The following is a 23505-nucleotide window of genomic DNA, read 5'->3' as shown; positions in this document are numbered from 1 at the left end:
TGACATCGGGGAGACTTGAAGCAAAACCAATGCATTGAGTGGCGTCTCCCTGCGGTGATTGGTACCGGTCGGCAGGGAGGGAGCCCTGTCTTTGCGTTGAGGCAGACAGCAGAGACAGCACCGTGAACAGGAGCAATGGGCTGAGTGGCTGACCCTTTCAACGTTCCTAGCCAAGACAGCAGGCTGGTCGCTGAAAGAGAATAAACTTTCCAAAATGCAGACGCCCAGAACGTTGAGATATAGTGTTTTTAATTTGCTTTTTACAAAAAAAAACCCTTACAGGAATTTTCAAAGGCGGTTTTAGTGCAACCACCCTCTCCGGTATAAATGTCCCGCATCACCATACAATGTACAATTAAAGCAATCGGCGATTAGTTGAAAGCTCTTAAAATTATTGCAGCACAAAAAAAACAAACACCAGTTGCAGTTCACAGGAGAGACACTGCCCTGCCGCACCGCCCCCTCCGGTCACCGGATCCAACCCAACTTTGAGCCGGACTCAGGCCACACATGTCCATCGGCGGGTCGCTGGCGCTCAGACCCGAGTGTTAAGCCTCCTGCAGACCCGCCCACGGGTGATTCCAACAGCGCGGCATCCAGCCACTGAGTTCAAACACAAGCAAATGTTCCCCTAGAATAAATCATCTAAAAGCTAGAGTGAGACTGTTTTTTTAAAAAAATGGAAAGACAACCTTTGGTAAAAATGCATCCCGAACATTGAGAAGGTCAGTGAAGTGGGGGGGGTGGGTTTCTAGAGAGTTAAGGTGTGAAGTTGTGTTAGACAGAAGTGAACCAACCCTTCAGCCAGACTGCTTTCGGCCCATCCGACGCCGACTTTCCTCAATCAATCCCACGCTGAAGGGTTTCGGATAAAGCTCCCGGAGGGCGGTTCCGTGACACGTCAGGCACTTTTCCTTCCGAATCTTGGCCACACTCGGTTAAACAATGGCCTTGCAGCTCTCACCACCCAGCCTATTGATAGAGGGCCGGTCACAATTAGCACACCATGGCTCTGACATACCCCTTAACCTTCCCCACCCCCCCCCCACCCCACCCCTTGCACCTGAGCACCCAGTACCGGGGTAACAAGGTACCGCACTCTACTGGAGAAACAACAGCAGTACCAGGCAACGTTTGTGGGTACGTGGCCAGTCAACAGCCCCTTTTCGACTGGCATCCCAGTTAATTGGCTGTGCAGTGCCCCAGGATAGGAAGCCCTTTGTGCCGTTACCACTGGGCCACTCTTAACTGGGACACAAATTGCTTTTCCACTGAACACAACTCAACCTGGGATCAAAGTGTTCTACTTTCCACTGGTTTTTTTCAACGTGCCAACATCAGCAAATGCTGGGGATACGAATAGGGATAGAGGTAGATAATCCCCAGCATCAAATGACATCATTTGACGCTGGTGTTTGGAAAATGTTCCTTTTCCACTGGACCCTGTCCCAGTAAATTCTTGGGACAGGGTGCCAGTGGAAAAGGGGCTGCTCGTTCATGAAGGGGGGAAGAAACCAGGAGGGGCCAAAAGGTGAAGGAGGGGTCAAATCCCAATCTTCTGGGCTGAGCAGCCCTGCCATACACATTAATTGTTCCTCTCTCCACAGCTGCTGCAGGGCCTGCTATGTGTTTGCAGCCTACTAAGAATCAGTTGTGAAATTGACATTTCCCAGTGCTGCATTGGAGGTGTCCAAGGTGTTCATGTCAGAGTCTTACGCTACCAAGTGTCAGGTCATGGGGTTAAGCCACATTCCCAAGACTTGAACCACGAAGATCAAAAATGATCCCACTGCAATGAGGAACAGAGATAGTGTTCAACATTAATCAATAAATCCTTCCCATGACCACAATTATTGAGGGAATTTGTAGTGCAAATCAGCTGCCCTGTGAATACAATCCAGCCACATTGGTTGGAAAGAACTTGATTGGGAAAGAATCTCCTTTAGGTTTGCAGCCCATGTGTCAACCTCAAAAGGCAGAGTGACTTGGAGATTGTCCCTGTATCTGGCAGGGATGAATTCAAAGCATCAAATCCAGAGGTTGTGGATTTCAGGAACGCCAGCTCAAAGACCAGACCCCTACAAGGTTCGATGCGTTTGGAAGAATTGTTAATTTAACATTCTGGAAAACTTAAAAGGCTACAAAATCAGAGTGAAACAGCAGAGGCAATTCAATTTTGTGTGCATTTCTTTGTCCCAGAGTTACATTGCAAGGGTCATGCAGATAAAGGCAGCAATAGTCCTACACATTCATTGATGGACTGGGCAGGGTTGGTGTTAAGGGGGAGGCATTTGTTGGAATCATCCCCCCCCAAATGAGATAGTGACCCCTGTCTCCACCTGCAACACTTGTGTCACTATCCACGCAATACAAGCAGTGTGTTTCTCTGCTACGTCGGAGGGACGGTGACAGGTCATGGAAGGCAGGTAGTGTGACAGATTATTTTATATTTTATAAAGATAAGTTTTAAAGGAGATTTTAAAAACCCGCCACAATTTAAGTGTAGGTCACGTACAAAAACTTCACAACAGATCTCATTTAAAATGCCAGAGCTCTGCACAAGCCGGACAGTCCAGGCTCTGGGTGAGAGAAAACAGGACAAGATGGCAAGCTTGTGGAAAAACCCCACTTTGAGGACAGGCTGAGTGTTCTTAGCTCAGCCTGGTCAAAGTCCTTGTGGTCCATACAAGAGGAGAGGCTGCGTAATGTTTCACTTGAAATAAGGTGAATTTCTATTGCTGCTTGGTCTTGGGGTCCTCTGGGCCCATAACAGTAACACCATCACCACCACCTGCTAAGACTTGTTCTGGCATTGATCCTGGGACAGAGTTTTGCCTGAAATTGGAGGTGGTCAGGGACAGGGAGATGGCAGGGAGAAGAACCATTGACTGAGAGGTTTATGAAGTTCTAGAGCCTTGGTTACACCTCAAACAGAGGTTAGCCAAGTGTAGTCATGATGGTAGTACCCATTAATTCATAGACATCCCATCCTGCCAAATCTATTGACTTTGAAAGCATCCCCATCCTCCCAAATCTGCAAGCCCATTAAATGTGGACAAATCACAGCAGCAAGCGAGATACATTCAGCTCAGGAGACTGATCCAACAGCTTGAGATGAGCCCTAAGCCCCACACTCTCCTTCAGTTCACTGCTTCCATCTGTCATGGTTGTCCAGATACATCCCTGTGACCAACACAGGGGAAACTTGTTCATTCTGCCTGTGGCCTCTTGAACAAGGATAACCCAAGGCAAAAAGGGGTTTGGCATTTGACATCACTGTACAACCAACAGGATGGTGTCACAGGTGGTGGGAGGAAATCCCCCAGCCTCTGGTCCACATATCCCCTTCCAGCATTAAATGTTACCTGTTTATAAAAGGTTGCTGCTTTCCATCTATGCTATCAAATTGTAGTCGGGACCCATATCACCATCTGGATTCCCAAAGGAATTATAGGAGATTTTGGAATCTGCTCCAAGCACACAAAGAAAACATTTTCAAAATTAAGATGGAGATTAAACAATCCAAAACAAAACCACTAGAATCCATTACTGCTAACCAAGTCAACTCAGCCATTCAGAGAATTTCTCCCTCCTCCAACATTGACATTTCCAGTCCCTGAGAATCAAGAAGTGCTTAGAACAGACCCTGGAGTGTTTTGATTTCAACCCTCTCAGGCATCCACACCAATAAAATCATTTTGCCCTCTCTCTGTTCACTGTTCCATTTTCTTAAGGACTGGAGGGATTATTTCTAAGATTAATGTGCATTTTAAGGATTATTTTGAATATATATATTATATATATATTAGTTGACCTCAGGGGGTGAATATATGGATTTTCTCTTTTTTAAAAATTACAAATTAAAAAAAAAATTCATCATGCCTAGAGTCTAGGGCATCACACTGAGCATAATACTATTACAGCCCCGTTGTCTGTAAGGAATTTGTATGTTCCTCATGTGCTCTGGTGTCCTCCCACATTCTAAACATGTTCAGGGTTAGAATGTTAATTGGTCACACGGGTGTATTTGTGCAGTGCAGGGCTGTGGGCCAGAAGGGCTTGTTACTGCACTCTCTCCAAATTAAATGCCTTGCCCAGTCCATTGCGTTTGAGCACCAGTAACAGACTTGGATGGGGTCTGCAGTATCAGTGGGCTGCACAGTAATTATGCTGCGGGAGATGATTTGTTTAACTTGGGTTCCCCCTCCCCACCATGACAGAGCTCGAATATACCCATCTGTTTATGCTCTCCAACCCAGAGATAGACCACAAACATACACACACATTCAATTGCACTTCTCTCCAATCCAACTACCCCTCTTAGAAACAAACATATCGATTAAATATAGAGAAAACAGCACACTTTCACTTTGCACTCTGAATCAGGCAAACATTCCTGGAACTCACCTGGTTGGTAGCCGTCAGTAGTCATCAATTGATCAACCTGGGGTGGGTGAAGAACAAGTGTAAGCAGGAGCTCTGGTCTGTACCATTTACAGGAACAATTCAGTCCACAATATCCACCCCTCAACCAATTCTTAACCAAGGCAATAAAATTGCTGTCAATCGGGGGCTCAACCATCACTTACTGAACCATCCCACCAGTATTCACTTTGAGCTTTGCCAGCACCACCTCCGCTCAAACTTCACAGCCTTGTTCCAACCATGGTCAAAGGCCAACTCCAGAAGAACAGGGAGTGATTGCTTTTTATATGGACTGAGTTCCATATCCGGAGATCCCAGGAAAATGGGCATAAGGAAAATACCATTGGATGGTCACACTTAACTCAAAAAGGATGGTTGTGTTTCTGCTGAGTCAATTATCTCCTGGTCAGAAAAGGTGATTCAAGCTATTATTCAACATCTGGCAGTATTACATGGAACTCAACAGATAATGAAGCAGTCCAGACTTGCATGTAGTGAGGCATGGACAACATTGGGCAGTCAACAGCCAGCAAACTTTCCTGCAGCACGTGCTTTATGAGAGCCTTTCCTCATTCAAATCATTCCTATCAATAGTCTTGGCCTCCATCCACATCCTTTGTGCTCAGGAATGTGGTGGGGTGAGGCATACTTCCTGGAAGAGGTCACCATTAACCAGGACCAACCACAAATATTGTGGCTCCACGATGGAAAATGGTGACACGAGGGACAGCTCCAAGGTTGGAGATAATTACAGACAGACACAGCTGCCTCGTTAAGCAAAGCCTCAGACAGTAAAAGGCCAAAGAGTACAACTTGATTAGAGCGGAATTGGAAGTCCAAGGTTCTGCGACTCACCTCCCAACACTACAAAGTCTCTCCATCATCTACCACAGTCAAAAATGGAACATAGCATCCTGCACCTTCCTGGGTGAAAGCAGCTCCATCAACAACAAAAAATGGACACCGTTCTGGATAAAGTAGCTCGACTGTGCCTTCTTTTCCACCCTTATCCACTTGTGTTGTCACTTCCAGAGCGCAATAGGCTCCACCCCAAGATCCTGTTGTACGTCAAGGCTCCCAAGGTCTATTTCCTCATAGGTACAATATTTCACACTTGTCCACATTAAGGTCCAACTGCCATTGTCCACATTTCCAACTTGTATAAGTCTTGCTGTAGACCTTTAGCAACCTTCATTACTCCACCAATTTTAGTGTCATCTAGAAATGTACTAATCACCCCATCTACATCATATTTATAACCGACCACATACCATCAAATCTGAAAAATATTCCTCCAACACGACTGTGTCTTCTATGGCCAACCCAATTTTGTATCAATCTACCAAATCCTATGGATTCCATGTGCCTTAATCTTTTGGATCAATTCACCATGACAGACTCCCATACATGCCATACCCCAGAATTTCCACCAAAAATGTTTGTTTTGAGCGATGCCTTTTGTACAAGACGACCCAAAATTGGCAGTGGATACTGTTAAAAGCAAATCACAATATTTTAATAATAAATTACCATTTAAAGGTTTTAATTTTATTTAGGTATTTTAAAATAAACCACTGTCGGCTCCTGTAACAGGCTGTTGAAAGCCAATACAGAGCCGACAGCAGTCAGACCAGGTGGATGGACCCTGTGGTGGAGCGCTGAGACTTTGCAAATAACTAACAGGGCAGGAAAATGGCAGTGGTGTTGAGACTTCATGGTCAAGACAAGAATTTTAGACCCTTCGTATAGGACGATCTTGATTTTAAGGTGAAAATTTTGTTTTGGGTCAAACTATACAACGGTATACACGATAAGTCAAATGTTCGACTAAAGACCACGTATATAACATCTTCTGCACTAACCTCAACAACCATCTTTGTTACCTCCTCGGATAGAAGATACAACCTCCCTGCACAAAGTCAGTCAACAAGTCCATGCTATTGCAGGTGTGAGTAGATCCTGTCCCTCAGAACCCTCTACAAGGATTTCCCTACCACAGATGATGGGTTCACTGGTCTACAATTTGCTAGATTATCCCTATTGTCTTTAAGAAAGACATTGGTCATCACCCGCGCCCCCCCCCCCCCCCCCCACCCACCCCTTTCTCTGGAATATTCACCAGCATTTCTATTTGTGGCTGTTGCAGTTCATGAACTTGCCATCATTGATCCTAGATAGCATTAGCTGGGCAATTGAACCTCAAATTACAACTCTAATTAAGCTGCACCATCCAGCCATTCCTTGCCCGTGTCATAATAAGATAGCCATGTCGAGCTGCATCATCCCCAACTTTGTAATTATATCCATACATCAAAAGAATGATTTGCCAGCACAGATCTGGGGAACATCCTTGATCTTCACTTCACTGCTCCTTGACCAGCTCAGCATTGCATGGCACCTTGCAACTCTGCTCATCCGGAACATATGACCATCCCTTGTCCACCATAGCCACCCTCAGAAAAGCAGTGACTTACCGCATTCCAAGCCTCTGGGTCATTCCTGAACAGTGTGCTGGTCAATTCAACCGACAGTCGCTTCCGGTAATCCTGCGACTTATCTTCCGATATCCGGAATAACACAGCAGCAGCATAGGTAGCTAAGGAAGAGGGAGCAAAGCTCAGCTACCAGGGTTCAGACTACAGCAGAGAAACAGGTCATTTGGCCCGAGTAGTTAATGCTGGTCACACCAGCTTCCTCAGAGAGGTTTTGTTCCTGCTTATCCCAGGTTTCAGAGAGCCAGCGGAAGCTCCAGTCAGAACTCAACTGGGTTTTCCCATTCACAACCAGATTGCTGGTTGGGGGTTTGGGATTTTACCTTGATTACCTTTTTTCCTGATACAAACGTCCACCAGTGACAAGCTATTTGAACTAGTCTTTACAGGCCACAGGTGTACAGGCCTACCCTGTATAACACTGTTTCAAAAAGTGCCGGTTTTCATGAGTGGTTTGAAATTTCTGACCTAGAGTTTTAAATGTGCAAAGTTAAAAGTTTTATTGTTGTGGCTATTTAAACCACCTCAATATCGGCACTGAGCTGTGGAATGGTGTTAAGTGGTTGTGTTGAAAGTTATCGGTGTCCCTGCTATGTTGGGCTCCCTGCACCATCCCACTACCCTGCTCTGATGTGGCAAACCAGCGAGTTTCCAAACCACTGAACAACACCAGTCTGTATGGAGGGGAACCCTTGGACTTTGCTGTGGAATAGAGAGAGTCAAGTGGCTGTGTTGACAGTTATTGCTGTCCCTGCTACGATCGGGCTCCCTGCAGTATCCTGCGGTGGTACCGATGTAACTTTGGTGAAAGTCTCGAGAGCGATTTGACGCAAATCTACATTACACAAACATTTTCTTTAATATAATACGCTCCAATTTTATAAAAGATATATAATACTGATCTTTATTTGCAATAAGTGAACACCATTTATTTAAGTCCATTGTAATAATGCTTTGAAAAGTGGTTTTCCATTAACACTGAACTTGCTTGGAATGCATTAACTGTGTTATACGGGGTATGCCTATATTCGTATCTCTTCTCCCTGTTCTGTATTCCTCTCTACCTGCACCAACTCCTCTGCCAGGTCAAAGCCACACTCCCTGCTCCACACCCAGGTGGGACAACAATTATCATGCAGTTCTTGCCCTTACCAATGCCTTCATTTGTAGAGTGCAGCATCTCAGTCAGGGGTGCTGTGGCCTGCTCTTGGTCCATTATTTCTGCTGCTTCCCGATCTTGGGCAAGTTCACACAGGACACCAGCTGCAACTCGTTGGATGTTTTCAACTGGAGAGTACAGGAGCTGACAGAAAGGAGGGTGAATAGTCATTACCAGAGCACACTGACAAATGAGATGATGGGCCCAGGTTCAAGGGCAGTTCCTTTCCAGGTCGGTAGCAGAACGTCGAGCACCGTCACACTGAACATTAGCACACCTCAGGGCTGTGTGTTCAGCCCGCTCCTGTTCACACTACTGACCCATGACTGCAACACCAGTTCCAGCTCCAACAGTGTTATCAAGTTTGTAGACGACACAACAGTCTCAACTGTGTGATTTAATGGTTCAATGTGGAGGGGTGGGAAGGTAAGAGGTTCTGACCTCTGGTATATCATGTGGGTAGTTGGCTCTCAGAAATACAAACCTGAAGAAAATTACATATAATTTGAGAAATAGATTATTTTTTTGTAAGGAGCCCAAGTTAGGGATAAATATACAAGTGTTTCTGGCCTCTTTAGTCCTGTATTGATCTTCTTCCCTGAAGCCATGTACATACATCAGTGCTGTATGATTCCAGTGCACGAGACAATCCTCTGTGAAATCCAGACTGATGCTATTAGTTTTATCTTTGTTCTTTTTATTTATTTTCTGTCTAATCATATATTTATAGTATTTTTATTTAGTGGGAGGGAGAAGAGGGAATCGGGGGCAGATTATAATTTCCTGTTTTACTTAAGCACTGCTTGTATTAATTGTGTAACTGCATGGTTGGAAACTTTAAATTAAAAATTCAAAAAAGAAAATGCCTTTTAACATCCTGAGGCAGATGAGCTTTTTTTAAAAAAAAATATGAATGGAGTCTTTGGCGGGGCTGAAATTTCAGTGGAGTCCACAGCTACATAGACTCAAAGTGAAGGAGAGGCCCTTCAGCCCCATTCATCCAAGTTGACCACATTGGTATTCAGGGCATCCCATTTGCCCCACATCCTTCCAAACCCTTCGTATTCATATTCCTGTCCATACTTCTTTTGAATGTCGAACATACCCACCTCTGTAGCTCGCTCGTGATTATAGCCTCTCAGGGCCCCTTAAATCCACCCCCTCTCACCTTAAAACCATGGTCTCTTATTCCAGAATCAGGAACCTTGGGGAAAAAGGTTGGGCATTCACTATCCATACCCCTCATAATTTTATAAACCTCCTCAGCCCCACCTCCCCACACGAACAAGGAATAGCCATTCCCTAGTAACATGGCCATTTGAACTAGTCTTTACACACCGTTGGTTTAACATTTCATTGGGATAGCATATCTGTGTGACAGTCGCACCGTGTTACACTGGGAGTGTCAGCCTGGATTCTTTTGAGGCTTATCTGGCCTTCCCTTACAGATAGATTGGAGTAGATCTGCTGTCGGGGTGGTTCAAGAACTTTGTGATCCCAATGGGATGGGGCAAGGGCTTTTTAGCAAGCATGACTTACCTGGACAAACAGCGGGATAGCGTTGAGCTGAGTGATGAGAGCCCTGTTGGTTTGATCCCGGGCAAGAATGTGCAGTGCCCCTGTACATCCTTCCACAATCTCATCCATTCGCACTCCATCCTGCTGGGTCACAGGTCAAAGTCATTCCAGGTGCTGCTGAATGAGGCAGCCAGACCGCACAAACTCTTTCAATTTTTTTTTTCCAGTCACTAAAGGTTATCAGTATTTCTGCAGGTAACTTCTCCACACACCAGTGGCTCAATTTTAAACACCTGGTAGGCACCTATTGAACAATTTAGCAGTACAACTGAGCCCCCTCAGTCTGCACAGGGCCCCATACAAGCACTTAAGGGTTGCTGAACACAAGGGCAGAGGGGCAAGTGAATGGGGTTGGAGGAAGGGTTGAGATAACACATGCATATCCCCTATTGTCCCCCCTGTGCTGTGGGTCCTGGTGAGTTACTGGGAGGGAAGGGAGGTGAGTGGGGTTGTACAGGAGGGTTGAGGTAACATACACCTATCCCACGTACCATGTACTGTTGTCCTCCTCCAGGAGCCTGCCGCTGTGTGTCCTGGTGAGCTTTGACAAGAAGCTGGACGAGTCGGGGAATGACGCGACTCTCCCGCAGTGCGCTATGATTTGCTGGGGACAACGCCAGGTTACGCACAAGTCCAACTGTAGCCTGGAAACAGGTGAGAAAGCACGGACATTATCATGGATGTTCCAAGGACACATGGAGGCTCATCCTGCTCTTTTCCTTCACTCCAGCCCCCATCCTAGCTCTATCCAATTCCAGTCTCCTCTCCTGGTGGAACCATAAGGCTCAATTCTGCAGACTGATGACCAAGAGTGGTTTGCTTTCCACAATCTCCCTCACTATCTCTCCCCGCCCCATCTCCCATGTCTCACTCAGTTACCCCCCCCATGTTCTGCCACCAACCCCATCTCCCTCACTCTCCACTGCATTCCCCCCCATCTTCCATGTCTCACTCTGCCACCCCCCGCCATGTTCTGCCACCACCCCCATCTCCCTCACTCTCCACTGCATTCCCCCCCCATCTCCCATGTCTCACTCTGCCACCCCCCCATGTTCTGCCACCACCCCCATCTCCCTCACTCTCCACTGCATTTCCCCCCCTCCCAACTATATAAAGGAAGAAGTTCACTGGTGAAAGAAAATTGGTGGCATTGTCCATCTCCAATCTACCCCAGGTCCAAGGCCCCTCATCACAGAACACCCTCCCCAGAGGCACCGTCGCTAAATGGGTTGGGGCAGCTTCACAAAACTGGTCACCAAAGCAGCTCAGAATGGGTGATGCAAGCTGGTCTTGCACACACACACAATGCCTGATTAAATCTACTGGTACATCTGTGAGACTGGAGTTATCTGCCTCAGTTCCCCTTCCTCTCAGCCACAAAGAAGAAGAAATCTCAGCCTTCACATCAGTAGAATTCTGCCTCACATCCTATCCTGCCCCCATGGTTAATTCAGTATCATTCCCCTGCCTGGGAGAACATGACCTACCCCCACATTAAGTGTCCACTTTACCTTGATGAGTGGCCAGTGGAAGGGCTGGTTCAGAAGCCCCACCACAGTCGGGATGCCATAGTTGATGCGCACATCATTCTGAGCGATCTCTGCCTCGGGGTGTCTGCTGGTGAGGTGTCGGAGAGCGCACACTGTTGGCTCCATGATATCCTCCTTTTCCCCTGCTCTCAATACTGTGTTGACCAAGGCAACAATGCCATGGACCTGACACACCACCACCTTGTTCCTGGAATTGTTGCAGGTGAGGTTGGAGAGGATGCCTGTGGCACAGGTCAATACGTTGATGTCATCTGAGCTCAGGAGCTGCACCATGGTGGCGAGGAGTGGATCCAACCCTTCCTGTGGTAAAGACCATGCATTAAACAAGTGAATACACTATCACAAAGGTTCACAAAACAAAGCTTCAACCACGACACAATATCTATTCAGCACATCCTGGTTTGGCTGGAATTGTTGATTATTCCACAGCCTCTCACCAGAGCACCCACAGGGAAACCCACCCAGGTCACAGAAAGAACACACAAACTCCACACTGACAGTATCAGAGGTCAGGATGGAACTGGGACCAGCTCGACCAATGTGTGCCTGGTCCCCTGCCCCTTACACCTACCACAGCAACTCACAGCCAATGTCTGCCCTCTCTGTCTCAGGTCCCTCTTCAATCATGCACCAGTGCAAAAGTCCAACCCCAACCTGCATGTAGACATTGCCTGGTGACGCAGCCACTCACAGGATCTGCCATCGCTTGAGATGGACCAATGACTGGGAGTGAACACTAACAGTTGGCAATAAACTGCGAAATAAAAACCTGAAGGTGAAAGTCCACAGTGAAGTTAATGGAGCCCAATACTCAATCCAAACCATTAGATTATCCCATTGGGATCAAGTATATATTTTGATTAATCATTTAAGTTCTGAGTGAACCAGTCCGAACCTGAAAGGGGAAAGAGGTGACGGAAATAGTCCAAGCAAATCCACCTGGATGATTTTTAACATTTCTGACCATCGTAACTTTGAAATATCACAAGTTGGAACATTGCAAGTTAGAGTTTATCTGTACTGGGGGTGGAGGGAGATGGTGAAGGGTGATTCTACACTGTTGAAGGAGCTGGGGTTTTTTTTAAATAAAAGATCCTCGCATTCCAATTGGACATGTGAAGTAGTGGAACATTCCACAGCATCTATTTCCCACAAATGAAGCTTCGAGCCTTTTGGATTATTATCCTGTCGTTACATCACAACAAGGTCTAAACTTCCAGTCACCGTGTGCAAAGGCTTGACTTGGCTTAATGACCACCTTATCATCTCTGTCTAGAATGAGGGCCTCACCTGTTTCGTTGCTGCATCAGAGAGATTCCTCAGTGTCCACAGACAGTTCTGTACCAGCCTGGGACTCGAGCTGTTCAAGTGGAAACCCAGGGCCTGCATTCCACCTGCCCAATTAAACAATGATTTAATTCAGAGCAAAGATTTGTGGGGAAAAAAAAAGAAATAAACTGTTGGAAGAACAGAGTTGAGCAGCAACTGTTAAAGGAAAAAGATGGTGGATGTTTCGGGGTGGAGATCCTGAGGCATGATTGGGTATTCACACTAGGAATGCAGTAAAAGTTGACACGTCCAATGGTGACCGTTGCATGGACTATGGAATCCTGATCTACCCAACTATCCAACACAACATCTGCTGAGCCTCTGTACCCATGGGAACTCCACATGGACACATGCCCCCCCCCCCCAACTTTTCCCATACCTACAGCCTGCTGAAGGGCTCAATTGTGACGAATGGCCAGGCTTAATGGAGTGAGACATCCATTGTGTTAACAGGTTGGGATCAATGTTCCCTCTGGTTTTTATAGTCCGTGTGGTCAGAAACCTTATGTTGTGTAAATTTTATTTCCTGTGCCAAAAGTATGTGTGCTCTGAATGCTTGTGCAAATGTAAACCTAAAATTATTTCAAGATCATTTTGGCACAGCCTATCTCTCATGGCTAATAAAACTGGATTGGCATGTTTTAATATATATATATATGATTGAATTCTATGACGAAACTTATTAAGTTAAGATTTTATTCCATACTTTGAACAAGATAACTTACCTTTTATGCACACGTTAATTTCCTTTGTGTGCATGCACAGCTTCGAGGGGACAGCAGTTGGGGTACTGCATCACTGAGGGAAATTGTCCAGGATCTTGCTTCACAAGAACACCCTATATCCTTCTTTGCTGGATGCAGGGGCACCAAATGGAGTTGGTCAGTGTGGCGTCATGGACACTGCACACTTCCCACATCCACACTCCAGGGATTTAGATGTGTGGCTATAACATGGAATAATCAACTCTGAACCACAGTCAGGAATGTTTCATCAGGCAATGTCCCATCTCCCTCCTGCCAAAGGGCACCCAGTGTATCAGCACTCAAGGGAATTTGTCACGAGTGACCACAACCTCCTCCGTCCCCTGCCTTCCAAAATACCCCTCAAACGGGCGACTCGTGTGGCCAAAACTGTACCGTTTATGGGAAAAATTACTACATACAATGAGCCAAAAAAAAATGCAGGAAATCCAAAATAAAAACAAAAATTCCCCAGAATGCCTAATTGCAGTGGAATAATAACACGCCGGTGAAAGGACAGATAAGGGTTAAAGTGGAGAAATGGAAGATGTATTTGATAGGAAGAATGTGATAGAAGAATAGAAAAGATAAAGGTCTGAAATGAGCAGAAGGATCTGGGGATGCAAACACAAATCACTGAAAGAGGTTAAGAAAGTTATTGGAGGTGTTAATGATCCTGGGCTTTTTCAGTGGAGGCAGGGAAATAATTACAAAACCCTAGCAGAGCCTTAACCAGTCTAATGTGTTCAATTCTGGTCATTTTTTTTTGTTGGAGAGAGACGACAGCATTAACAATGGCCCACAGAAGAATGATAACAATGGTTCTTGAAATGAGGGGTTACACTTAGAGGTTAAGAGGGTTTTCATTGGAGAAAAGGGTGGAGGAGATCTAATTGATGTACAGACTGGATATTGGGAAGGTGTTCCCTTTGATAGGTTGATGAAGAGATCAGAGGTACAAGGGGAAGAGGATTAAGAGCATCACAAGGACTCTATATAGCACACGATTCAAATCTGGAATCCACTGCCTATCAACGCAGTGGAGGCAGGTCCATTGTGACTTTCAAGAGGGAATTAGTGAAAAGAGTCAAGGCTACGGAGAAAGGACTGAGTGGGTGGAATAAGCAAGTTGCTCACAGGAAACAACCATGGACATGAAGGGCCAAACTATAACCAATCCTCAACAGATCAGGAGCCATTGTACACCAGACAAAAGTGCACCTATTTCACCCATACAACTGAAGTGCTCAGGGAGAGGGATCTTTAAGTGCCAGGTTATGGGTAATTTCCTAGATTTGGAAAAGTGTCCAGGACACATCAACTTTTCAAACTTCAGATGAGCAGGAGAGGGAACATGGCCTGGGGTCCAGAGCCAATAGTTACCAGCTTCCACGATTGCAGGCTTGTTGCTGGGGCAGACAGACAGAACCTTGAGGACACGGCTTGTGGTCCAGAGCAGCTTCTCATAGTTGTAGGTTCTCATGATGTGGACGAGCGCTGCTGGGCCTCCATTCGCCAGGATTATCAACTGAGAAATCAGAACAGGGCAGTTTCAGGTTATCTATTTTCATTTGGCAACTGCAGGTAGCAATCAGGCTCCAGATCCAACAAGGAGACCCCTCTCATTAAGGTAGAACAAAGAACTATCAAAAATCGCTGCCAATGTCTAAGTTCATTGCTATGCAGCTGCCTTCCTCTGGACACTGCAGTGTGTGGGATAGTTTGGGGTTGACAACTACAGTCAGAAGTATGGTTGAGGAATTAAACAGAAGCTCCAGCTCCTTTTAGGTGAACGTGATAAAGACCAACCATGTGATTCTACAGGGTAGATCTCCTCACTTTTTGGCTAACATTCAACCCTCACTCGACATCACCAGAAGAGACACTCGGTCATTATCAAATACCATTCATGGTGCACAAATGTTAGTGGAGTGGGGGATGGTTTGCAAAAGAGTAAATCTGTAACCCATCAGGATGCCCCCATTGGGAGGACAGGAATGTGAAAAGTGCAAGTCACCTTTCAATGATCTCCACTCATGTGGTCCAATGATTTAGATGAATTTTCAGCAAAGTCTCAAGTATCTGTGACTCTCCCCCCCCCCCCCCCCGCCCCAAAACCCCTCTAGTTACTTCACTTCCTTTCCTCAATGTTTCTGTTTCACTTTAGTCTTGCCTGCCTTGCTGCAGAATGGGCAAGAACCCAGAGGGGGCTCTCTGTCCAGCAAAACATTGAGCTCCTGTTGCTCCTTCCAGAACTTGCCCAGAACTCCTTCCCAACACCCTAAACCAATCGCTCCACCCTATCCCCAGCACATGTTCATACCCCACCTTGCTTTCCTGGTTCCCATATGCCAACAGTTGCAGGCAGTCTGTGGTGATGGCCAGGAACTTGACATTGCTCTTTTTCAATAGAGGAACCATCTTTTGCAGCCCATCTGCCAGGCGCACGGCCATCTTTGCACCCTCCTGGTGCAGGAGCAGGTTGTGGAGGGTTGTGATGGCGTAGAACAAGATGGACTCGACAGGAGAGCTAGAGAACAAAGTCACCCATCAGTGCACAGTCAATCATATTATGTTCTTTAGCATCTTTATCAACCTCCATGTGGCCCCAGCACTTTCCAATCCATTAAATAAATCTGACAGCCACACAAGAACTCAGGGCCCCATGGGAAGTGCAGTTACACACAAGAGGCAAAGTGAACAATAAAGACGAACCGAGTTACAAAAGGTGGAGAGGGGGAGCAAATTCAAGCTCTTGAGAGTCACCACCTTGGAGGATCTTTCCTGGACTCACACTAATAGCATCATGAAGAAAGCACGTCAGCTCTTCTACTTCCTCAGGAGTTTGCGAAGGTGTGGTAGTGGAAACCCTGGCAAATTTCTACAGATGTGTGGTGGAAAGTGTGCTGACTGGCTGCATCACAGTCTGGTTTGGCAATACTAATACCCCTGAACGTAAATCCCTGCAAAAGGTAGTGAACACAGCCCAGGACATCCCAGGTAAAACCCTTCCCACCATAGAGAACATCCACAGGGAATGCTGTTGTCATCGGAGAGCAGCAGCAACATCAAAGATCCAGACCACCCAGTACTCACTCTGTTCTCGCTGCTACCACCAGGAAAGAGGTACAGGGGCCACAAGACTCGCACCACCAGGTTCAGGAACAGCTGCTACCCCTCCACCATCAGACTCTTTAACAACAAACTCAATCAGGGACTCATTTAAGGACTCACTTGGTTTCCCCCACCACCCCCTCCTCTATATTGCAGTTTGTTTACATTTCTTAATTTGGTTACATGTGGAGGTTGAATAGTTTTTTTTTGCTCTGCCAATAAATGGTAATTCTGCCTCACCTACAGAAAAAAAATCCCAGGGTTGCATGGATATCATGTCTGTAATCTAACAATACATCGAATATCTGAATAAATCCAAAATCATACAACCCTTTCCTGTGTTGCAAATCCTGCATTAAATGCAAGCGCTGGTCAGCATTTGTTCTTGAGTGTTGCACACAGAACACCAATCCTGAACTACACCAGAAGGTGTAGCCCTTCAGTCCAGAGTCCATCCCAACCTCCAATTTCACTCCTACCACATTAACCCCATTCTCCACACGTTCTCCTTTGGCCAGATTCTACTCTTCACCTGCAAACAAAGGACCTTTTACAGTGGCTAATTAACCTTCCAGTCAACCTGTCTTTGGGAAACCCACACAGTCACAGGAGAAGGTACAAACTCCAAACAGACAGCTCCAGACATTAGAATTGAACCCAGGTCTCTGGTGCTCTATGGCAGTGGCATATTGTCTGCCACACTGTGTCACTCTTTAATCATTTTCTTTGCACGAATACTTCAAATTATTGATTCATTTCACAACCACCCTTCAAGTGAGGAATAATGGGAAATATCACGTTACCCATGTTCCCAATAGGTGGATATGATTTTAAGCCTTCCTGGGCAGAGAATTCTACTAAAGGTTGCATTAAAGAGTTCAACGTGAAATACTGAATTTAAAGGGACGGGTGACAGATGAGAAGATTGGACAAAATATAAAACACAGCAAGTTTAAGAGAAAAATATGGTGTGACAAAAACTAGTCTGAAATGTAATATGATATAGTAAGAGTTTCTATTGATTTCTTTTGAAAGCATTTGGCACACAGTGCTTTGGGAATTAATATGGGAAAAGGAGATGGAAAATAAACAGCTATTTTGCTTCACTGTAAAGGATACAAATAATTCTCCAGAAGTAACTGGACATGGGGAATTAAAGGGAAGAAAGTCAGGAAAATTGCAATCACTGGGACAGGTGAACAGAGAAAATGGTCAGTGGTTCAGGGTTCTGTCAAGTCACGGCTACACACAGTTGAACATCTGTGGTAGGGAAAAGGTTAGCCATTACTACTAAAATGCTATAGCACACTTAGTTTGTGTGGTTGTCAGGCAGTCAGCTTGGTTTTGTGAAAGAGAAATGTTTAATTAATTGGATCTTTGTGAATGACCATCAAACTGGGGAGAAGGGGAGGTGGTGTATGTGCTCTAGTTAACATTTACACAAGGCTATTGACATGGAAAATAAAAGAGCATGATTCTAAGGCTTAGGAGGCAAACTGTTGGAGTGGATAGAGTCTAAGAGGAACAGTGGGCCTTTTCTGGATGGCAAGATTACTGAGTGACATGAAACAGGATAAGTGCTTGGGGCTCAATTTATTATAATTTATTAAATGCTTGAAGGCACTAAATGGATGCAAGAAAAAATAGAGGGCAATGGGTGTGAGGGAGGGTAAATATAGATTGTGACGGAGTAGGTTTATATAGGTTAACACAGCACTGTGGGCTGAAGTGCCTGGACTGAGCAGTCATGTTCTCTTCCTGAGAAAGGGCTCAGGTGCAAAATTTAAATACCCTTCGACTTCCGGTAGGTGCTTCGCGACCTGCCGAGATTTCCCATCACATTTGTGTACTGAAGTCAATTTGTTGATTTAAAAGTCGTAAAGTAATTTGTGAAAAGGACACAAGGAGTCTACAAGGAGATTATTAAGAGAGCAAAGGTCTGCAATAAGAGTATAATGTGGGAAAACACATGGTCAATTGTGACATGAAAAATATTATCTACATGGCAACAGATGTAAAATTCAGGTGCCAAGAGATCTGGGGTCCAAGAATCCATCTGAGGAAGGTTAATGTGAAGCACAACAAGTAAATGGGAAAACTGACAGAGCATCATCGCTCATCACGAGAGAAACTAGATGCAAAAAATAGGGAGGATAAACTCCAGTTACAAAGGGCATATGCAATACCATTAACACAAATGGTCTCATTAAGTATTTAAATACATTGTAGGCAGTTTAGAGAGGGTTCACTGAACCAAGCCCTGGAATGAATAGGATGTTTTGTATGAGAAATGGTTAAATAGGCCAGACTTGCGTCTGCTGAAATTGAAAGCAACAGGATACTTGATTGAAACACACCATCCCCGAGGGGTTTTGATAGGGTGGAGTTCCACAGCACAGAAACAAGCCCTTCAACCCCACTTGCCCTCAACGCCCAAGGTTGTCACGTTTTGCCTGCTTTGGGCCCAAATACTTTTTCTATCCATGAAACTGTCAAAATATCTTTTGAACATTACGGTTTCCTACAATAATCACTCCATACATCCACCACTCAGGATACCCTCAGGTCCCTTTTAAATCTTTCTCTCTCAGTTAAAATCTATGTCCTCCACCTTTAGATGCACCTACTCTGGGGATAAAGGCCAAAAAACCCCTTCCTTAAATGGTAGTGGGATTGAGAGCATTTCAATATTTTTCAAGAGACAATGATTTTGTGATTGCTTCTTCTGTCACACTACAGAGACCCTAGTCTCAATGTGGACAAGACAAAGGAGATGATCGTGGACTTCAGCAGGACCAGGAACAACCACCCTCCACTACACACCAACTCTGTAGTAGAGACAGTGGAGAGCATCATTCCTTAACTAGTGACCTATCATGGACACACAACATCTCCTCACTTGTCAGGAAGATGCAACAGTGACTTCTAAGAAGACTGAGGTGGGCAAGGCTACCGGCCACCATTATTTCAACCTTCTATAGCAGCTCTTCCAAGAGCGTCTTGGCTGGCTGTACGGTTGCTGCAGGGATAAAGACTGGAGGTGAATCCACAGGACCAGGAGAGTGGTAAAGAGAATAACTGGAGTCTCCGTTCCTCCTGCCACCCCCCCCCCCCCCAAGTGATCAACCGGGATCATTGTCTGAAGGCACACAAAACTGTCTGTAAGTAGTCTGTACATTCTACCCATGTCTGTTTGGGTTTTCTCTGGGGACTCCAGTTTCTTCTTATCATTTAAAACATAAATGGTGTATGTTAATGGGGTGTAAATTGGGTGGCATAGACTCGAGGGCCGAAATGGCCTGATACCATGCTGAAAGTCAAAAAAATTTTTTTTTTTTTTTTTTAAAATTAAATTTAAAAATATAATTGAGGACCCCTTACACCCAACAACTTTCATTTGCTCAAGGAGTCACGTGATGGAGTAGTGGCCGGAAGGGGAATACCAGCCAGAAGAAATAAAATGAAGAAAATACAACGATCAAGAAATACAAAACATAACAAATAAAAGATAAAGTTGTAGAGAAAAGAAAGAAAATGGCACAAATGTACAAGGTGGAGAAGAATATAATGAAAATAAAGCAAAAGTATTATGAACTAGAAGAAAAAAAAACAAAACATTAGCCTGTCAACTTAAAACAGAACAAGCTGTATTGGCATCAAGGAAAAAGGACAAACAAATTACATATAACCCAACAGAGATTAATGAAAACGTTAAGGGATTTTATGAACAATTATACCAAACTGAGAACGAGGGGAAAGATGATAAAATAGAAGAGTTTTAAGCTAAAATTGAACTGCCGAAATTGCAAGGAGGAACAAAACAAACTGATAAAACCATTTGAAATAGAGGAAGTACAGGATATATTAAAAAAGCTGCCGAACAATAAAACGCCTGGAGAGGATGGATTCCCAATAGAATTCTATAAAACATTTAAAGAGTTATTAATTCCTCCTTTCCTGGAAGTAATGAAACAGGTTGAAGAAACACAAAACTTGCCAGATTCATGTAGAACAGCAATAATTACAGTAATACCAAAGATGGGGAAAGGATCCACTAACACCAGCATCATATAGACCAATATCTCAACTCAGATTATAAGGTAATAGCGAAATGATTAGCAAACAGATTGGCCGATTGTGTACCAAAAATAGTAAAACAAGATCAAACTGGATTTATTAAGAAAAGACAAACAGCGGATAATGTCTGTAAACTTATTATCTAATTCATGCAGTTCAAGAAAATAAGAAGCCAACAGTGGCTGTTGCTTTAGACACAGAAAAGGCCTTTGACAGAGTAGAGTGGAACTACTTATTTAAAGTATTACAGAAGTTCAATCTACCAGAAAAATATATTAATTGGATTAAAGCATTATATAATGGACCATTGGTGAAGGTAACAGTAAATGGATATGTATCGAACCAATTTAAATTAAGTAGGTCAACTAGGCAGGGATGCCCATTACCTCCCTCACTGTTCGCTTTAGCAATAGAACCATTGGCAGAACTGATAAGAACAGAAAATAAAAAGGGATAAAAATAAAGGAGAAGGAGTATAAAATCAGTTTATTTGCAGATGAAATCATAGTATACTTAACAGAACCAGAAATATCAATAAAAGAATTACATAAGAAATCAAAGGAATATGGAGAAATATCGGAGTACAAGATCAACGCAAATAAAAGTGAAGCGATGCCAATGAATAATGCGGATTTCACAAAGTTTAAGAAAGAATCACCATTTAAATGGCAAACACAAGCAATCCGATTCCTAGGTATTAGGTTAGATAATAAGCCACTTGTACAAATTAAATTATCAGCCTCTAATAAAGAAATTGCAGGAAGACTTAGAACATTGGAAAGAATTACCGCTAAATTGCATTAAAATGAATGTCTTCGCAAGGATACAATACTTATTTCAATTGTTACCAATTCCCTTAACAGAGAATTTCTTTAATGGAAAGGAGAGAGGTACAACCAAAGTGGTTTGCAGTGACCAAACTTAAAAAATTATTATAGAGCAGCATAATTAAGATATTTATCAGATTTTTATCAGACAAGGGAAAAACCAGATTGGACTAATATAGAACTAGATAAAATAGGGGAGAAGGTTCCGGAACATATATTTTATAAGTGGGATGTGAAAAGCTGCTATGATATAAAGGCTCACCAGTATTGCATCATTTACTCAATATATGAAAGAAGATTCACTTAGAAAGGAAAAAAAATCAAATTACCAAATGCCAAAATTATTAGTGATGGAAAATCAACTCATGTAATATATACACACCCATATTTTTATATATATATATATACATACATATATATATATATATATATACATACATACACACATATATATAATTTGTGGTCATTTTTACTCTCATTAGATGTCTTCATCTCTCTGCTTGTTTTGTAGTTGTTCTGCAAATTTTCGTGCTTCCTCTGGATCCGAGAATAGTCTGTTTTGTTGCCCTGGAATAACTATTTTAAGTACCGCTGGGTACTTTAACATAAATTTATATCCTTTTTTCCATAAGATCATTTTTGCTGTATTGAACTCCTTCCTCTTCTTCAGGAGTTCAAAACTTGTGTCTGGATAGACAACATTTCTAAAACATCAAACATTTTCCTTATTTTCCTACTTAAAACTTCTTTAAATCCCATTCTCCCCTCCCCCTCCTGAGTTGCCCTTTATCCCTTGTCGGGCAACCACATCTCCCCTCTTCATTTGGATTTGCGAATTCACTCACAAGCGTCAACTGATTTTGCAGTGACCGTAACTCCTCCCCACCCAGCCCCCCCCCAGAAAAGATTTCAATTTTCATATATAACAAAGGTCACTCTTTTAATTCCCTCCTTATCCCCTCTATTCCCTTTCATTCCCTTATTAATTCTTATCTATACTCTATATATTTTCCTCTAAATACGGATACACTCATGTTGATTAGGCCTCAAATTGATGAATTGTAAAAAAGATTCATTATGATAGCCTTAGCAGTAGCAAAAAAATGTATAATGTCAACTTGGAAATCGGAAGAGAGCCTCAGAATACAGCAATGGTACATGGAAATGAATAAATGTATTCCATTGGAAAAAACAACATATAATTAAAAAAATAAAGTCACATTATTTGAACAAATTTGGGAACCGCACATGGAACACAAGAGAGGGCCTGCCTCGGACCTCCACCCCCTAAAATGATAAGATGACAAAATGACTTGATCCAGTGTGTAAAAGTAGATGACACAATTTTCTTGTTTATTTTCCTTGTGTGATGACATTGTTTAATGGGTTTATTATATTGTATATGTTGAATGTTTATTGGTTTTGGAAGAGGGAAAAAAGGGAGAAAATGACACTGTGTATATTCAAGAGGGAAATGTTTATGTCTATTTTGGTCAATATGATTCATAGTGTAAAAAATTTAAAAATTAAAGAAAAATTTCAGTTGCTCACATTGGGGAAGAGATACAGGAGGTTCAGAGCCAGCACCACCAGGCCAAGTAACAGCTTCTTCCCACGGGCAGTGAGAATGCTGAACGACCAAAGGATCTGCTCACATTAACTATCCAAGACTCTACTATTCATGAAACAATATTTATTTATATAGATGAAATACTTGTCCTATATGTATACTGTTTGCCTGGTTGTATGTCAGCCTGTTTTTGCACCAAGGACCAGAGAGCACTGTTTCATCAGGTTGTACTTGTATAATCAGATGACAATAAACGTGACTATGTAGATTATAAAAATGAATACAATTACCGTATAATTCAGCATACAAGTTGAGTCATGAAACTAAAAAAAAAGGGGGTGGACTTGTACGCCAGATATACTTTTGAGACCTTAAATTCAACTCAAAATTCAATCCACACCAATCCGGCGTATGTTGACCAATGAAGAAACCAATTCGGCACACAAGTCGACCCTTGAAAAATCAAAAACCCGACTGTGACATATTTTCATTGAGATTTTTATTGAAAAACAACACATTTAGAACCCTTCAAAATCACTCTATCATCATCTGAGGCAAAGATGGCATCAAGCACGTCCACACTCTCACTGTTTAAACTGTCATCATATGGGTCCCAGACCTTATCTGATGAGGCGGTTTCA

The 23505-nt window shown here is 43.6% G+C and overlaps 1 protein-coding gene across 5 annotated transcripts in view; it reads right to left on the bottom strand.

Moving 5' to 3' along the window:
* Positions 1 to 232: 232 nt before the first annotated feature.
* Positions 233 to 23505, bottom strand: part of LOC138747669 (junction plakoglobin-like) — a 77756-nt gene continuing 54483 nt past the window's right edge. For 4 of the 5 annotated variants that reach the window (XM_069907143.1, XM_069907144.1, XM_069907146.1 and 1 more), the window contains exons 5-15: positions 15605 to 15806; positions 14660 to 14804; positions 12495 to 12598; positions 11166 to 11504; positions 10146 to 10298; positions 9616 to 9738; positions 8070 to 8220; positions 6900 to 7021; positions 4408 to 4444; positions 3366 to 3467; positions 233 to 972 (exon numbers count right to left, since the gene is read on the bottom strand). In XM_069907143.1, coding sequence (XP_069763244.1) covers positions 3394 to 3467; positions 4408 to 4444; positions 6900 to 7021; positions 8070 to 8220; positions 9616 to 9738; positions 10146 to 10298; positions 11166 to 11504; positions 12495 to 12598; positions 14660 to 14804; positions 15605 to 15806 — 1450 coding nt within the window. In that variant the 3' untranslated portion in view covers positions 233 to 972; positions 3366 to 3393. The remainder of the gene's footprint in view (positions 973 to 3365; positions 3468 to 4407; positions 4445 to 6899; positions 7022 to 8069; positions 8221 to 9615; positions 9739 to 10145; positions 10299 to 11165; positions 11505 to 12494; positions 12599 to 14659; positions 14805 to 15604; positions 15807 to 23505) is intronic. The other variant, XM_069907147.1, reaches the window with a different exon arrangement.

This window comes from Narcine bancroftii, chromosome 12 (assembly GCF_036971445.1).
Source record: "Narcine bancroftii isolate sNarBan1 chromosome 12, sNarBan1.hap1, whole genome shotgun sequence".
In the NCBI taxonomy this organism is placed as follows: Eukaryota; Metazoa; Chordata; class Chondrichthyes; order Torpediniformes; family Narcinidae; genus Narcine; species Narcine bancroftii.
The sequence above is the reverse complement of the archived record's forward strand: the minus strand, read 5'-3'. Positions and strand labels throughout refer to the sequence as shown.